This window comes from Protopterus annectens, chromosome 12.part0 (assembly GCF_019279795.1).
Source record: "Protopterus annectens isolate FY-2018-M chromosome 12.part0, PAN1.0, whole genome shotgun sequence".
Classification (NCBI taxonomy): Eukaryota; Metazoa; Chordata; order Ceratodontiformes; family Protopteridae; genus Protopterus; species Protopterus annectens.
In genome coordinates this window covers 1,255,473,243-1,255,489,808 of record NC_056746.1, presented here as the reverse complement: position 1 = coordinate 1,255,489,808, position 16,566 = coordinate 1,255,473,243, and the positions used below count along the sequence as shown (strand labels likewise).

General features: G+C 41.8%; 1 protein-coding gene across 1 annotated transcript in view; it reads left to right on the top strand.

The window, feature by feature from the left end:
• AHCY (adenosylhomocysteinase) overlaps positions 1 to 16,566 on the top strand; it is a gene marked incomplete in the record, with an annotated part of 361,029 nt that overhangs the window by 302,477 nt on the left and 41,986 nt on the right. Inside the window, 1 exon segment of the mRNA XM_044090274.1 lies at positions 11,243 to 11,437. Coding sequence (XP_043946209.1) covers positions 11,243 to 11,437 — 195 coding nt within the window.

The window sequence follows — 16,566 nt, the reverse complement described above, 5'->3', positions numbered from 1 at the left end:
CCTGGTTCCTCTGCTTAAGCAGAGGTTATCAGAGAGGACCCCACTCACTTTAATTTTTGCCTCCAATCCCTCATATATCCTCCTAATCAACCTTAGAATTGTTTCTGGGAATTCAAATGCTTTCATTGTCCTGCTCTCAAAGTCCCATCTTATTCGGTCAAATGCTTTCTCTGCATCAAGACCCACCACCAACAGTGGTATTTTCTTACATTCTGCTTCCCTCTGGATCATCCGTGTTCTGTTAATATCAAATGTTTGCTTCCTCTCCACAAGGCCACACAGATCCATGTCTATCAATTTTGGCATGACATGTGACATTATTTAGCCATTATAGACATAAACACTTTATAATCATGGTTTAGTACTGAAATGGGCCTGTATGAAACTGGATATGATGGACCTTTTCCCTCTCTAGGTATTACAGCTACCAGTGCTTTTTTCTTTGGTATATTTATTTTTTCCATAAACATTCCTTGTGTACCTTTTCTTGATCTTCTTTATACAGACTTTCATAGAATTTCTGAAATATTTCTAATACTTCTGTGGGATGTCTTATCTTCCTTGTAGGCTCCCTAAACTTGGATACAGCCCTTTCTATTTTCTTTTGTCTTGGCCATTGTGCTAAAAGTTTTTGTGCTTTAGAGTTATCAAAAAACAGTTGCTTAACAGGAATATTTCTAAACTCATACAGATTATCGAGATCATCCTTTATTTTCTGTTTAGCATTCTGCTGTTGCTTCTCTTCTTGTTTAGTGAGATTTACCCTATTTTGCAGTACTTTAACATTTGTAATTCTCTTTAAATAATTCTTACTACTTAACTGTATCTCACTTTCTTTTATTTCCACCCTGTATTTAAACTCCGCTTTAATTTTATCCGACTCGCTAGCCAGATTTTCAGAAGAAATTTGTCTTCTCTAATAGATTCTGAATAATTTCCACTACCCATTCCTTAAATTCCTCATGTTGTGTAGTCCATTCTCACCTTCATTTTTACATATGGGTTCAGAGTCGATCCTCGCCTCCGACTCGGACGATTTACAAGCTTGAAAACTTCTGGTTGGCTCGTGGCTAAGCAGGTATCCCATAGTGCACCAGTACAAACCCCAGATCTCGTTTGCCGCGTCGACTATTTCGGTCGTGTTTCTCTTGGCTCTGGCTAAATTTCAAATTCTTTCTATTCACATATACAGTATTAGAGTTTATATTGTGTTGTTAGGGTTGCTATTATCCTAGGCAGTTGTGTTGTTTGCCCTTTTGGTGCAATCTTAGTTTAAACTTGTTGTTAGTCTGGTATCCTGTGTGCCAGTTTAGAGTTCCTTGTAAGCGCCATTGCGTGCCGTGCCACCAGAGGAACTATCGGTTCCAGCTCCCTTTGTCGCTGCTTTGGAGCCTGGTTCGGCTCCGACACGCTCGGTGCTGTCCGTCGTGTCCAAGGGCCGAAGCTCTCCTGTCGGCACCGACAGGGAGGGTTGGAATCTTTCTTCGGTTCCGAGCCTTCCTCTCGGTGCATCGGCCAGGGTGAGCTCGGACCCTGCATCTACCTTGGAGCCGACGGCTCTGGCTCCGACTCCGACATCAATCTTTGTCTCTTTGAAGTGGAGGAGGTCTTCAGAGCCAGAGAGGTCGGCATTTGAGATGAGTGTGCTGTCTCATTCTCCATCTCCTACCAGTGGTACCAGCACTCTTCCCCCGAGAGCACCCACTTCGGTCTCAGACCCTACTCTCTCTTCGGAGACGGCAGACACCCTCAGCCTCAGGAGCCATTGGCTGGTGGCCCCCACTCTTCCAAGGCCAACCCGGAATGTCCTTTCGAGGAGCCTCCCCAGAAGAGGTTATGTAAGAGGAAGCATGTTGACTCCCAGGATGAGTCTTTGACATTGGACACTGACCTCGAGTAGTTGGAAAGGTCCCCCAAGTTGGCCTCTGTGGACATCCTGGAGATCCTTAAGCAGAGGTGTGACTGGCCCACTCTCAACCCTTCTGATGAGGAGTCGGTGTACCTGAATGCTTTCGGGTCTCAAAATTCTGCCTCTTGGGTGTCTCCACCTTTTGACGAACTGATGGATCTAGTAGTCGAAAGGTGTGGGATACTCCTGATGCCGTGGAGCCAGTCCCCAGGAGACTTGATAAGTTTCTGTCTTCCCCCCCCTGGTAGAGTTTTTGTCTAAGGGCGTTCCCATAGATGCCATGGTGGCGGCGGTGGCCACAAAGAAGGAGCTGGCGGAGACTTCTTCCTCTGTTCATCCGCCAAACAAGGATTCTCGACAGATGGACAGATTTGGGAAGCGTATCTTTACTTCAGCGGCATTTACCCTTCGATCGTTGAACTATCTCACTCACTTCACAAGATTGCAGAGGGATCTCCTCAAGGGGTTAGGGGCTATACAAGATACATGTACTGAGGGAGTCCCTGGCAAGATTTCTGCTCAGTTGTCCACCTTAAATTCTATAGTTTAACTCCTCCATGCGGCTTATCTCCTATGCCACTGATGGAGCGAGTAGAGCAGCGCATTCAAGAGTTGCCCTGAGGCGCCACTCCTGGATGCGCTTGTGTAATTTTGCGGAACTGTTCAAGTCTACTTTCACCAACGCCCCATTTGATGGTTCCTCATTGTTTGGTTCTAAGGTGAAGGATACACTCACTCGGTGTGAGCAAGAAGAAAAGACTCTTTCTGCCGTGGGAGTACGTTTTACTGTTCCCTCTCGACCATACCCCAAAGGTCAAAGGGGCGGTAAAATGTGGTTCAAAAAGTCCCAGAGGGTCTTAACGGACACGCAGGGTGAACTCTCCTTCAGAGGCAGAGGAGGGGGAGGAAATGGGAGACGTCGCCCTAGAGGCAGGGGTGGTCCGCAATACCAGTAAGGCCGTGATTCCTTTCGGGGACGGCCTTATCAGCGCTCCTGATGTGGGGCCTGACTGCATTTCTCTGGGGCCGATCGGGGGTCACATTTCTTTATAGCCAGAAGCCTGGCTAAATATCGCTCAAGACAAGTGGGTACAAAGAGTTGTTACCAGAGGCTATATCGTACCCTTTTCCCTTCCACCATTTGTTCCCAAGAAGATCCCAGATGTACCACCCAATCACAGGGATCAGGCAACTGTAGAGATCAACAAGTTGCTCTTAGAGAGTCATCCAGTCCGTCCCAGCAGACCAGATAGGATCTGGAACTTACTCCAGGTTCATTTTGGTACCAAAACGAACCGGAGATTGGAGGCCAGTATTGGACGTCAGCAGATTAAACGAGTCTGTGAAGGACAAGTTTTGGATGGTAACACTGCAGTCGATACTCCCGTTGTTAGGGAAAGACCACTGGATGTGCTCTCTAGATCTCAAAGACGCCTACTACCATATAAAAATGGACAAGGCGTCCAGGAGCCATATATGCTTCCGTCTGGGAGCCAGTCACTATCAGTTTCGTGCTCTGCCGTTTGGTCTCACCACAGCCTCCAGGGTGTTCACCAAATGCATGGCAGTAATGACAGCTCACCTGAGACGTCGGGGATTCCAGGTGTTTCTGTATTTGGATGACTGGCTCCTGACTGCCCCCACCAGGCATCTACTCCTCCAAAACAGGGACGCCACTATTCAACTTTGTGCTCAGTTAGGGATCTCCATAAATTGGGAAAAATCTGCATTATTGCCCTCTCAATCTGTGATTTTTATAGGCGCAGAGGTAGACACAGTGAACATGACAGTTCGTCTCCCCTCCGAAAGGGCACAAAACGTAATCTCTCAAATTCAACGTTTTCTCTCGTTGCGGAAGGTCAAAGCGAAGTGGGTCCTTCAGCTCCTTGGGACTATGGCTTCCACCATTCTATTAGTACCATTAGCCAGGTTGCACATGAGAATTCTCCAGTGGCTTCTGTCTTCCCAGTGGTCCTTCCAATATCTCCCTCTGAGTCATCCTATCCTGCTGACGGAAACATGCAAGAAGGGCCTTCTTTGGTGGATAGCTCCCAACCAGTTGATCACGGGCGCCCCCTTTGTTCCTGCCCAACCCATTGCCACTGTGACCACGGATGCCTCCCAGATCGAGTGGGGGGGCATTATCTTGGCAGGACTGTCCAAAGCACATGGGAAGAACACGAGGTTCACCTACATATCAATGTTTTGGAGATGAGGGCGGTGCTTCTGGCGTTGCAAGCACTTCAAGACCTTCTTCCTCTAGGGACTATTGCGATACAATCAGACAGAATTTCGGTAGTTTGGTATATCAACAAACAGGGTGGTACCAGATCTTACCCATTCTGTCGAGAGGCCATGTGAGTTTGGGAATGGGCGATTTCTTCCCAGCACTTTCTGGTTGCAACGCACATTCCAGAGACGACCAACGTGATAGCCGACAAGCTCAGCCGAGCGATTCTACTGCCTCATGAGTGGTCTCCGAAATGGGGAACAGCGGAACAGATTTTCCGAAAATGGGGACAGCCTTGCTGCAACCTTTTTGCTAGTCCAGTCAATGCTAAATGCAGCAGCTATTTTTCCCTCATTACCCCTCTGGGGGAGACGCCCAGAGATGCTCTGGCTCAAGATTGGCCCATGGGACTTCTGTATGTCTTTCCTCCATTTCCTCTCATTTCCAAAGTAATTCAGAAAACCAGTTGGCTGGGAAGCAAGTTGATCCTCATTGCTCCTTACTGGCCTCATCAGGTCTGGTTCCCCTTCCTCGAGCCTCTTCTCCTGGACATTCCTTGGATCCTGGACCCAGCTCCAGATCTGTTGACTCACATGTCATGTTCGTTACATCCCTCAATCCACACCCTCAAATTGACAGTGTGGCTGCTCCAGTTCCATCCCTAGTCACGCTTCATGATGCATCATCCTCCGCATCACATATTCTTATCTCCTCCCAAAAACCTTCGACTAGAAGGCTGTATGGCAGTAAATGGAAAAGATTTTCTATTTGGGTACAGAAAATGAATGTAGATCCCTACACTACTTCTATCCCTGTGATTTTGGAATTTCTGTTAGAGCTTTTCCAGCAAGGATCTGCCACTGCCACTATCAGAGTCCAATTGGCGGCAGTTTCTCATTTTCACTTAGGGTTCCGGATACCTGTTTAATGTCTCATAAGCTATGCAAGACCTTTTTGAAAGGAGCCACTCTATTGAGACCACCACTGCAAGAACCTGTGGCTTCTTGGGATTTAAATTTTGTGTTGTCCAAACTGACTTCTGCCCCGTTTGAACCTTCCCACTCATCTTCATTGAAATTTTTGTCTCGGAAGACTTTGTTTTTGGTAGCTATTACGTCAGCTAGACGGGTATCGGAGCTACAAGCCTTGTCTGTTAAGCCATCTTATTTGATCTTTCACAAAGACAGGGTGTCACTGCTTACTAATCCCTCCTTTGTCCCCAAAGTTTGTTCCCCTGCTACCTTAAATCAATCCATAGAACTCCCAGTTTTCTTCCCTAATCACTGTAATGCAGCTGAATACCGTTTTCATCATCTTGGACGTTCATAGACAACTACGTTTTTATTTACAGTGGACCAAGGAATTTAGGAAATCAGATCAACTATTCATTTCCTTTTCTGACTCCAGATTGGGCTTACCAGTTTCTAAAGTTACACTATCTAACTGGATTTCCAGTTGCATAGCCTTTATCTACAGTTCGGAGGGTAGACCTTTACCCTGCAGGATCAAGGCTCATTCTACCAGGTCGCTGTCTACCTCTGCAGCCTTTCAAGCCAGGGTCCCACTTGATAATATTTGTGCAGCAGCTACGTGGGCTACCCCTCACACTTTTATTACACATTACAAATTGGATTTAGCTTCCAGGGATAGAGCATCCTTTGGCTCCATGGTGCTTAGGAGTATTTTCCAGTGAGCCACCCAAGAATAATGCGCTAGGAACGCTGTCCCATATGTAAAAATGAAGGTGAGATTGGACTTCCTAACATGAAGATGTTATGTACTCACCATAACGTTCCATGTTGGTAGTCCATCTCACCCTTCATTTTTACCAACCCACCCTCCTGCCCCCATCCTGGAAGATCTGGAGATAATAATAATAATTTGGTTATCTTTGGTTGGAGACCCTTTGTGATTGGTTTGTTATGGCTTTTTTCTTCTATTGAGCAGCAAACAAGATCTGGGGTTTGTACTGGTGCATTATGGGATACCTGCTTAGCCACGAGCCAACCAGAAGTCTTCGAGCTTGTAAATCGGCCGAGTCGGAGCCAATGATCGGCTCCAAACCCATATGTAAAAATGAAGGGTGAGATGGACTACCAACATGGAATGTTATGGTGAGTACATAACTTCTTTCTTTCAACAGATAAGTGGGAAAGTGCCAATGTCTCATTTTTTCATTACCCTAGTGTTTTTATTTTAGTTATTATTGGTGCATGATCTGAAATGGTTATTGGGTGCATATCAAGACCTTCAATTAAATGCACATGTTCATGTAAATTCTATCTAGCTTAGTACAGTTTAAGGGGTTGAGTAGAAAGTTGGCTCTGGTTGTGATCTGCAACCACTTTGATTTATGTAAAGTCACAGCGAGGATTAGTGGTCTCTGATAAATTAATAAACCTGAGATTTTTTTTTCAGTGTTTTCTAATAAATTACACTGGTGAGAGAACAGGTCTATGATAGGCTAAGTACATGGCCTGTGTAATGGAACATTTGTTGTAATGACATTTCTTGCTTTAATGGTAAGGTGTTATACTTGTTAGGAAAATTTTAGTTTATTTTACGCAGACCGGGGCTCGACTTGTAGACTGAAGGAAAGATATTGGTGTAATTGTATGCCAAGGTATTTTTGGTGTGAAGCCAGGTATAGAATTACTACTAAGGACCTTACAAATGGATGCATTTTTATTGTACCAAATAACATAATGGTTGAACATGACTGTTCCTAATGCTAAAGGCATGTAAAAGGTCTGATGGGATGATTTACATTTCTTAGAGGAAGTTAGTTTTTAGGAAGTTGTTTGAGGGTGGCATGGCTTCTGCAGGTTGGAAGAAGGTTTCTCTTCACAGCATTGGTAGAGAGACGACTGTACTCGCATGGTTGTCTTCCTGTCAGTGTCTTTTGTTGTAGGGCTACACCTGGTACGAATGAAGAGAAGAGATTTGGAATATCTGTAAAACAGCTTGGGACTGAAGCAAAGGCCTAACATATTCACTAAAACATTGTCAAACATTATTTTAATAGTTCCATGACAGGGTATTTAGGGAATTGGATCAGGAGGTTGTGAATATGACCTGCTTAGATTTTAGCAAGTCATTTGAGCTGTCACACAGTATGCTACTGAATAAATTTGGCTTTCGTGGAGTCCTAGGTTTGTTTTGGTAAATTTGGCAATGCAGAATCCTGTCCACGTTGTGGTGATTTACCTCATGGGACAAGACTGAGTTGTCTTTCATTGTTATAGTTCATACACTGATATCTGATAAATCATTGGAACCGTTCAATGGAATTTGGTGAGCAGAAATGGAAAAATGCCCTGGATGAAATGGGCAAACCCCACACACTCTTTGTGCAGGAGCAATGTTCTTCTACCCCATAAACACAACCTTATTCTGAGTTCACTACCTTAAAGCAGATAATATATGGTTGCCAAATAACCTGTTGAATATTCTTTCAAAACTGACACATTACCTTTCATCCTTTTGAGAAGTGAGACAGCAGAAAGTCTAGAAAGGAATCTGTCTTTGCTGGTCTAGGAACAGTACTAGGTAAGAGATTACAGGGCCCATACGAGCCCTAGCCATAAAGACCTTTAAGTAGACACTTGAGTACTTGTACTGGGAGGCAAGAACTTTTAATTGTGCCCACCTCCCTCATCAAGCAGGGATGTACATAAACCTGGGTGCAAATTTGTCTAGTCATCCAATCAAGACTAGCCTTAAAAGCAGATAGTCATACTTTGACTTGTGGCAATTTATTTCTTATAGTGGGAATATGCTGAATTAGGAAACACTTCAGAGAGTCTTTTTTGTTAATATAAATTTAGATCTCTAGTACGGATGTTTGTAGAACCATTGTTATTGTGAAGGAATGAGAGGTAAAATAAGAGTCTTTCATGGCTTGAAAACTGAGATACAGGTCACATCAGAGTAGCTAGTAGGCTTTTGAGTACAAGGGGACCAGTGCCAGTCTAGCTGCATAGCTGAAAGTTTTAAGGCCTTTCATTTTTTGGTTAAAAATCTTTGCGGTATTTCCAGTTGAGCAATATGCTTGTGTTTGTACATACCAAAGGGAACACTGTATTAGATTTGTGTAAAAAGAGAAGGGTGCAGTGGTATGTTGCATCGCCAGGGTATTTCCTTGGAAATTAATTGGGTCAGATAAGATTTCCTAATAATGGTGGAATGAGAAAATTGTCTACTTGAGTGTCCAGATCTCTTCTGACTGTAATTGTTTGAAGAGCACCACTTGTGTGAGGTGGAAACAGCTTTTTCCAAGATTTGTTATGCTGCATTTTTTTGCCTTTTAGTTTGGGACTGTTTTTGGTACACTAGGTATGTGCACACTTTAGCCCTTTTTGAGATGTTTAGTATTGATGGATGAGCAGATAACTGTGACCAGCTAAATGTGGTCAGCCACTCTCCAGGGATATCAGCTTGGTGATGATGTCAGCAAAATCAATGCCAAAAAAGAAAGGGCCCAACACTGATCCCTGCAGTACCTCAATACTTAAAATTGTATGTTCAGAGGGGGTGCCAGCAAATCTCACTGCTTGGAATCTGCTGGATATCCATTCTGCAATTCAGCAGACAATGTCTGGGTTTACATTAATTTTGTATAACTTATCAATAATGCCGGCATAGGCGGGGGCAGAGTGTCAGAACCTTGGCTTGGTCAAAGTGGCAAATGGGTACCACTGTCCGTAGCCTCTGTAATCCTTTTCAGAAAAGTTTACTAGGGCCAGAAGACCAGACCAACCCTTAAGAAAATCAGACAGAGTGGGATCTAGATACTTAAGTTGCTTATGTCTCTATAAATGAGTTCTGCTTGTTTTCATATAAAGCTGGTGAGGCTCATGGGTCTGTAGCTACCTGGGTGTGTGGAGGAATCAGTGGTAGTTCTCCAGGCATTAAGCGAAAAAAACTTTTGAATAAGCAGGGGTTGAACAGTTAAGTAGAGGCTCTGCCAATGAGAATGCAGCCTGGTATGTTACCTGGTCATATAGCAACATTACTTCTAGCCTTTGACAGAGAATCTAAGACTTGTTTCAAGGTGATTACAGAGGAAATTAAATTTTTCAGAGAGCAGATGTAACACTATGGTTGGTGGGCATAGTTAGCACTTAATTTGTCTGCTAATGTATTAATTGTATCCTTGGGATTGGAATATGTGATATGGGTGAGCTCAGTGCATAGTTAAACATTTCTTCTTTATTTCCTGATAACTGAAGAAAGATTTATAGTTTCCTTTGGTGTCTGCAGTAGTCTTAAGTTCATACTCTGCTTTACATTTTCTAACAGTGCTGTTAAGTTCTTTGCTGGTATGTTTTTTGTAGCCTTGAGGAGGGGGCATCTTTTGTGATACATTTTATTAATTCGGGTGTTCTGCTAGTGGGGTTTATTTCTGAATTTACCCTTGTATTTGGGGCTAACAGCTACAGATTTAACTACAGCTGTTTAGATACTGGTAAAAAGTGGAGGTGAATGTGGCAGCCCTCTCATTTGGGTCTACGTGTGGGGAATTGCAGGGAATTTTGGATATGCATTCTCCAGAGCAAATCTATTTCAACTTGTAGAAGTCCGAAAAATTGTTTCACTTGGTGGTGGGGTGGTACCATTAAGCTTGACAAAGAAGGTAACTGACTTGTAGTTCGATTTTTACCTGGGATGAGATTTATGGCAGAGTGCAGGCAGGGGCTAATTTGAGGACCTAGTCAAGGATATTAGAGGCTATAATGGGTAGCTTTATTATTTACTCCAGTGCTTTGGTATTGAAAATGCTGAGCATATCCATTTTTAGAGGTGTAAGTGTGCCAGTCAATTCTTGGGTAATTGAAGCTGCCTAACAAGAATGTATTTGGTTTGATTAACATAGAAATACTAGACTGCTCTGAGGTAATTGATTGAAATGTCAGGACCCACTACAACAAGTCCTGATATACAAAGTCTGGCCGAAAGAACGTACTCTCGTATACTAAGTCTGAGATGCTATTTCTCGGAATATTCCCCTTTCTCTGATGTGCGATGGTCTCTGAGTTGGTATATAGTTTGGGGGGCTTGCCTCGCACCCCACAAGGGGGATGCATGGGTGGACTTGCCCCACCTGCAAAAACGTTTAAAGGGGAAAAGCAATTTTTGAAATTTGCTCTTCTCCTGTGTTCATTTTTTTTTTTTTTCTGGCTTGTCAGCACTCAGCATTTTGAGTGCAGACATTTCAGTAGGGATACCTGTTCTGATAACAGCATTAAAATGGTACATATTCTTATTCTGTTTACTATCTACATCAGAAGCCGTATAGCAAAAGACTAGAAGAATTTAATATGCAGTAGTTTTGAAAGGTTAGGAGTTAAAGAAGCCGCAGTACTTGAGCATGTGTACATTTAATTTGGGGTCGGGTGATGGGTTACATAATCTGAAGGTACTAGATTGACACTATTGGAGTTGCATGAAAATATTTCAACGCAAAAAGTGGCTGTTGCTCAGAACAATCTTTGTGTAGGTTGTAGAGTCAAATTTATTTTATGTATTGACATTTGTTTACCATGAAAGTCTGACTAGGCCAAACGAATCCATTTGCAGTGGAGGCCTGGGAAGAGATGTTCCATAAGGATCAGATGCAGCATTTTAAGAAAATGGTACCAAAATTTACATGTTTATAAATACATTTAAACTAGACAAGGAGCAATATTAACACACACAAAAGCAGAAAATCCAAATATAAATGTGCAAGTAAAAGCAGAAAATACAAATGGAATAAAAGAGTATGTACTGACAATTTGAGAGTAACATACAAGGTGAATTAATGGGATATTTTGTGGTGTGTGATGGACATTAGGCTATTTATGTGAAGAGGTAAGGGAGTAAGTGGTTTCTGCAGTGGGGGATAGACTGTGTCAGATGGTCCTTGTCTCTTGTCAGACTCTTTCTGTGTTTATAGTTCTACTTTCTGGAATATTAAATATTTACATTTTATACATGTGCATGCTGTAAAAATCCAATTCTTTAGTGTCCTCACAAGTTATCGGGTAATGTTACAGCATGTATGTATTGGCATGATAGAGGCCACAATTGTGGTAATTTAGCTCTCGTTCCTTCCTGTGCAGGTGGATCGCTACAAGCTGAAGAATGGCCGTCACATTATTGTTCTGGCAGAGGGACGTCTGGTTAATCTGGGCTGTGCCATGGGTCATCCTAGCTTTGTAATGAGCAACTCCTTTACTAACCAGGTGCTAGCACAAATTGAGCTTTGGACCAATCCTGATAAATACACAGTGGGTGTATATTTCCTACCAAAGAAGGTGAGTTTGAGCTTTAAAATTTATATTTCAAATAGCATAATTTATTGATAAACTTATTTATTCATTGGAATAGATCTGCTGGAGACAGTCAAGTGACTGAAAGGGTTTGATTTTTTTTTTGTTAGGGAAGATGAGTTTGACTTTTTTTGATATATACACACACACACATAGACAAAGATTGTGTTGTGACTTTTTGTATCTGTTGACTACAAGAATGGATTTCATTGTTTGGTTTATTTTGAAGTGGATGTGTTTTTACCTACATGCAGAGAACAGTCTGGCTAATAACAGGTTTGCTTCAATGTGCAGTAACTGCTGTATGAGTTAGATCTCTAATGTAATATATTCCTGTTTGTAATCTTTTTAATGTTTAACAAGACTTTTGCGCCACATTGGAAAGTTGTGGCAAAGTTGCCGCATTTAGATGTATGGAAATAATTTGCCTGTTGTAATACAGTTGCTTGTTAAACTTCCTTTCGCCAAGAAGTACAAAGATGATTGCCATTTCTTAGCACTTCTGCTTGTTTGGGATTTGGCCCTCTGTTAAATAATGTATGTGATTTGTCTTTACATTGTTTTTGTATGGAACTTGCAGGTATTCTGCTATTATAACTTTTTGGAATGCTGTTTTTTAAAATTTCATGAATTTAAACAATTTGTCTGACTTTATGACATGCAATTTGGGTGACCCAGTTTAAAGTGACTAAGCCACTGGAGAAGCCTGCTGGGGGGTGGGGGGGGGGGGGGGTGGCTGAGGTCAGCTTGCCCATACTCAGGGTTCTGATCTGCTGTTTAACACCTGTAAGCAGAGGCTTCCGAGCACCAAAATGTAGTGCAAGACTGCGGACGTGGGTTTGGGGCTACTAAAGCCAGTGATGGTAACTGTATGGGTGGGAGCACACATGGAAAGAAAGGGAACAGGAGATTCCTTAGATGATGCAAGTATTTGTTTTGGCCAGCAGGGCAAGGGTATGGCCTGAAATAGAAATGTCCAAGTAACCTGCATGTGGAAATGCAGGTAAGGAGACAGACTCCTGGTTGCCTAGATGGACGATGGCCTCTTCTGATGAGCTCTTACACTCTTGCTGGAGAATGTCCTTGCACTGCAGGAATGAATGGGCTTAAGACTGAATTTTTTTGTAGGTGGAGCTGATGGTTGGCAGACATAGCAGGAAAATTACAGAGTGGGAAAATAAAAATAAAAAAAATCTGGAAACAGCAATACATAGTGGCAAGAATCTATTAAACTCTTTATGATACTAATAAAATGATCTGATTTGTAAGGGATGTGAAAAGGAAGATGGCCACAGAACTTCATTTTAAGGTTTATAAATGAAATTCAGAATTGAAAATGGATGAAACGTAGAACATGCTCAGTTTGAAACATGTTTACTTAATATGTTGAATTCCTTAACCCAAACTACTGTTTAACATATATGAAATATAAAGTTTAGGCCCCTGTGGAGTCATCTATGTTGTCAAGCTGCATTTACACATTCATTCTGTCTTGGAATGCATGTGGCATAGACATTTCTTCTAGGTGATCCTATACTGAAACATTTGTATTGAAATCCTGTAAGTAAAGTAGAAGTGATTTCAGTGTAAAGTATGCAGCCCTTAAAGAGCTCACAAAATTAAATAAGTTATCAATGGAAAGAATGCCACCCATCCTAGTTTCACATAGTTATTTTCTGGATCCAGTAATTGGAAGAGGAAGTTTGAAAAGTACGTCTGTGAATAAATGTGTGCTGGCTGTTTCATGTGAGCAGAAGTGGATGACCACAATCACTGTAATGTATGCAGCTTCCTGATATATATATGTTCACAACTTCACTGCCTCAGGTTTAGGCTGTGGCACCGAATAGTCTATTTGATCAACCTACCTGGCTAAAAACGTCTGCATAAATTAACTGCTGACAAGGACTCCAGAGAAAAGCCAGGTCTTTAGTAGTCTGTGTACTGCTAGTGGAGAAAACACAAAAATGCAGAATGTTACTAAAATAAGTAATTGCACATAGATAAGGTAATTTTAAGCATAACATACCATACGTTACCTTTTGGGTAGGCCTGACTACAAGCAGTTACAGGCAGGCTTTATTCGTATATGACAACTGAAATGACTGGCTGGCATGTGTTTTGTACTGCGTGCATTTGCTGAAGATAAAAGTAAGAGCAGGAGAAACGATAGTTGCTTATGTTACATGATGACTACTAAATGTGATAGTGTGGTTAAAAAGTTAAATGGGCTTTGTTAGACTATGAATGCTCTTGACTAAATGGAGTTAATTTGTTCAATTATTTTTCAATACCCATTTTATTATGTTTGGGGTAGGAGGGCAGGGCATGTCCTTCCAAACAGTTGGCTTTACACATTGAAACAATGCTAGATGATAATGGCAGTCGATCATCATGTTTGGGGTAGAAGGGCAGCGCATGTCCTTCCGAACATTTGGCTTTACACATTGAAACAATGCTAGATGACAATGGCAGTCGATCACAGGATGCGTGCACATGCATGGGACATTCAGATTGCATATATACATAGTGGTAGTTTGTTGCTTTCCCAGGTGACCTAGTGTCATTTCTGGAATGTGGAAGGAATGATCCTGGTGAAAAATCCTTGCAGACAGAAATGATGTGTAAATGTCAGAGAAGGCACTGTGGTTAGGCAACAGACCAGAAAACTAAGAAGTATTGTGGGCTCTGGGAGAGCAAGGAAGAATCACTCAGGAGGTATCACTAACCAGGAACCAAACCTGAATACCAAGCACAGTCCGGTAACAGTACTGACCACTGCAATCATGTCACCCAAAATTAGTTTACTTTTTTTAATAAATTTATAACCACAGTCCATAGACTGAAGCAGAATGTGCCCCTTTTGTTTGTTTTCATGTCATGTCCTTATCAGACATAGGTTCATCCAGAGCAGAAAAACAAAGTTTGCAAGCTTAGCTGCTTATATATCAAAGTAAAAGGCAATATTTTATTGAAACCTGCTGTAAAGGTTAACATTCTAAGCTTTCTGTAGTAGATGCACATTAGGTAAGGTTACAAAAGACTTCCTCTTGAGTCTTTTACAAGCGTTATAAAAGATGCTGCTGTTATGTTGGTGAACAAGTGAAACAGTTTTGTCTGATGAACAGTATAAACGGCACACAATCTGTTCTACGGTAATGTACTGACATTCTTTTAGTAGTAATGTTTTAATAGTAATAGACTTGCTTCAAACTTTTTTCTGAAATTGCATATCTTTTTGAAAGCTTTTATCAAAGGATGTACAATTGAGAAATCCTGGAGTTAATCAGGAACAAAATGACCCTGTATCCATCTTGGAGACCAGCTTGTTCAGGCAGGTGTATGTTGTACTGCCTGTCACTCATTCATTTCTAACACATATAACAAGGTGGCTTGGGGTTTTGTTCAGATGCTTTAATACAAAGAAACGCATCAGGATGGATAGCAGCATCTTTAAATACGAACAAACTAACAGACCGACCTTGCATACATGCATGTTCACATCTCAACAGCTAACTACAAAGTGGCACTCAGGCTCACATGTGCTCAGTATTTATACTCTAGTGCAAGCCCTTGGATAGCTTCTTAAAGGTATATGCACACTCCTTGATCTATATCCTCCCTCTTAAAACAATTGCCCTTTATGCAAAACAGTAGCAGAGATAGGCATGCATTATTATGTACATCAGAAACAAAATACAGTGTTCATGTCTGAGTTGCTTCAAATCTGTTGCAAGGTTTAGCAATTCGATCATATCTCTTAACATAACAGTTGGGGCTAAAATTAGTCACCGGGACAGTCTGTGGTGCACAACTCTTATCAGGAATGTTTCTATTCCTCATAGGAACAGGAATGTTCTCTGGAACTTCCTCTGGAATTGGAACACTGGACAACTCACTCTGAGATGGTCTTTCTCACAGGCTACTTGCTGTGGTATAGGCTCGGATACCAGTAGTAAATATTTCTGATTCTGCCTAAAGATTCCTTCTTCTGTTTTTACAGTGTACAATCTCTGCTCTGGACAAATATTCTTCAATCCAATCATAACCTTTGGGCGTTTGCATCCTTGCCACCTCTCCTTTTCATAATGGCTTGAGCAGTCTGCTGGTCTTATCATAGTATGACTTCTGGGATAGGTGTTTCCTCAACAGATGGTTCCATGAGTCAAGAACAGCAGATCAGTGAAACAAACAGTTGACTACTAAGTGGTAATGTGGTTCTGGTTTGTCTCGACAGACGTCTCTGAGCAGGTGAACAAGAATTTTATCACAAGGAATATTTCTAAGATTCAAGAGATTCAGGAAAACATCACTATCATCTCTTTTTGAATTCTCAAGTAACTGTTTTGCACTTTGCACTGCACGTTCTGCCAAACCATTTGACTGCAGGTACTCTGGACTACTTGTGACATGAGTAAAGTCCCATTCTTCTGCAAATCTCTAACTGTTGGCTTGTAAACTGTGTGCCATTGTCAGAAATAAGTTTGTGTGAACTACCATGAGCAGCAAAATGATGCTTCATCTTAGTAATAACTGTACTGGATGCTAGGTTGGGAAGTAAGTCAATCACGAACCAAATGGAATAATAGTCTGCTAATACTAAATAATGTTGACCATTCCACTCTAAGATGTCTGTGGCTACTGTCAAGCAAGGTAGTTATCTAATCTGGTTAAGCTGAAGTGGTTCTTTCTGTTGGTGAGGCTCTGTACTATTACATACTGAACAAGAAGAAAGTGCTCTCTTAATGTCTTGTCACATAGAAGGCCAAAATACTCTCGCCCTTTTAGTAGATTTGATTTCTGGGTGACAACGATGCATGATAGCAATGTACTCAGGTTGCAAGGACTTTGGAACAATTACTTCTGGACCTTTCATTATACCTTTCTCAGACAAAATCCCATCTCTGTACGGAAAATAAGGTTGCAGCTCTCGAGGTAAACTAGATTGCTTTGACGGCCATCTTTGATTAATAAAATGGTTGAGCCTTTGTAAAACTGTATCCGTGGCTGTGTGATCTCTCAACTCATCAAGACGTGTGGAAGAAAAATTACACACTTCCATGACTTCAAAATCATCAATCGAATGAGAACCTTGATTGTCATTCTGTTTAGCG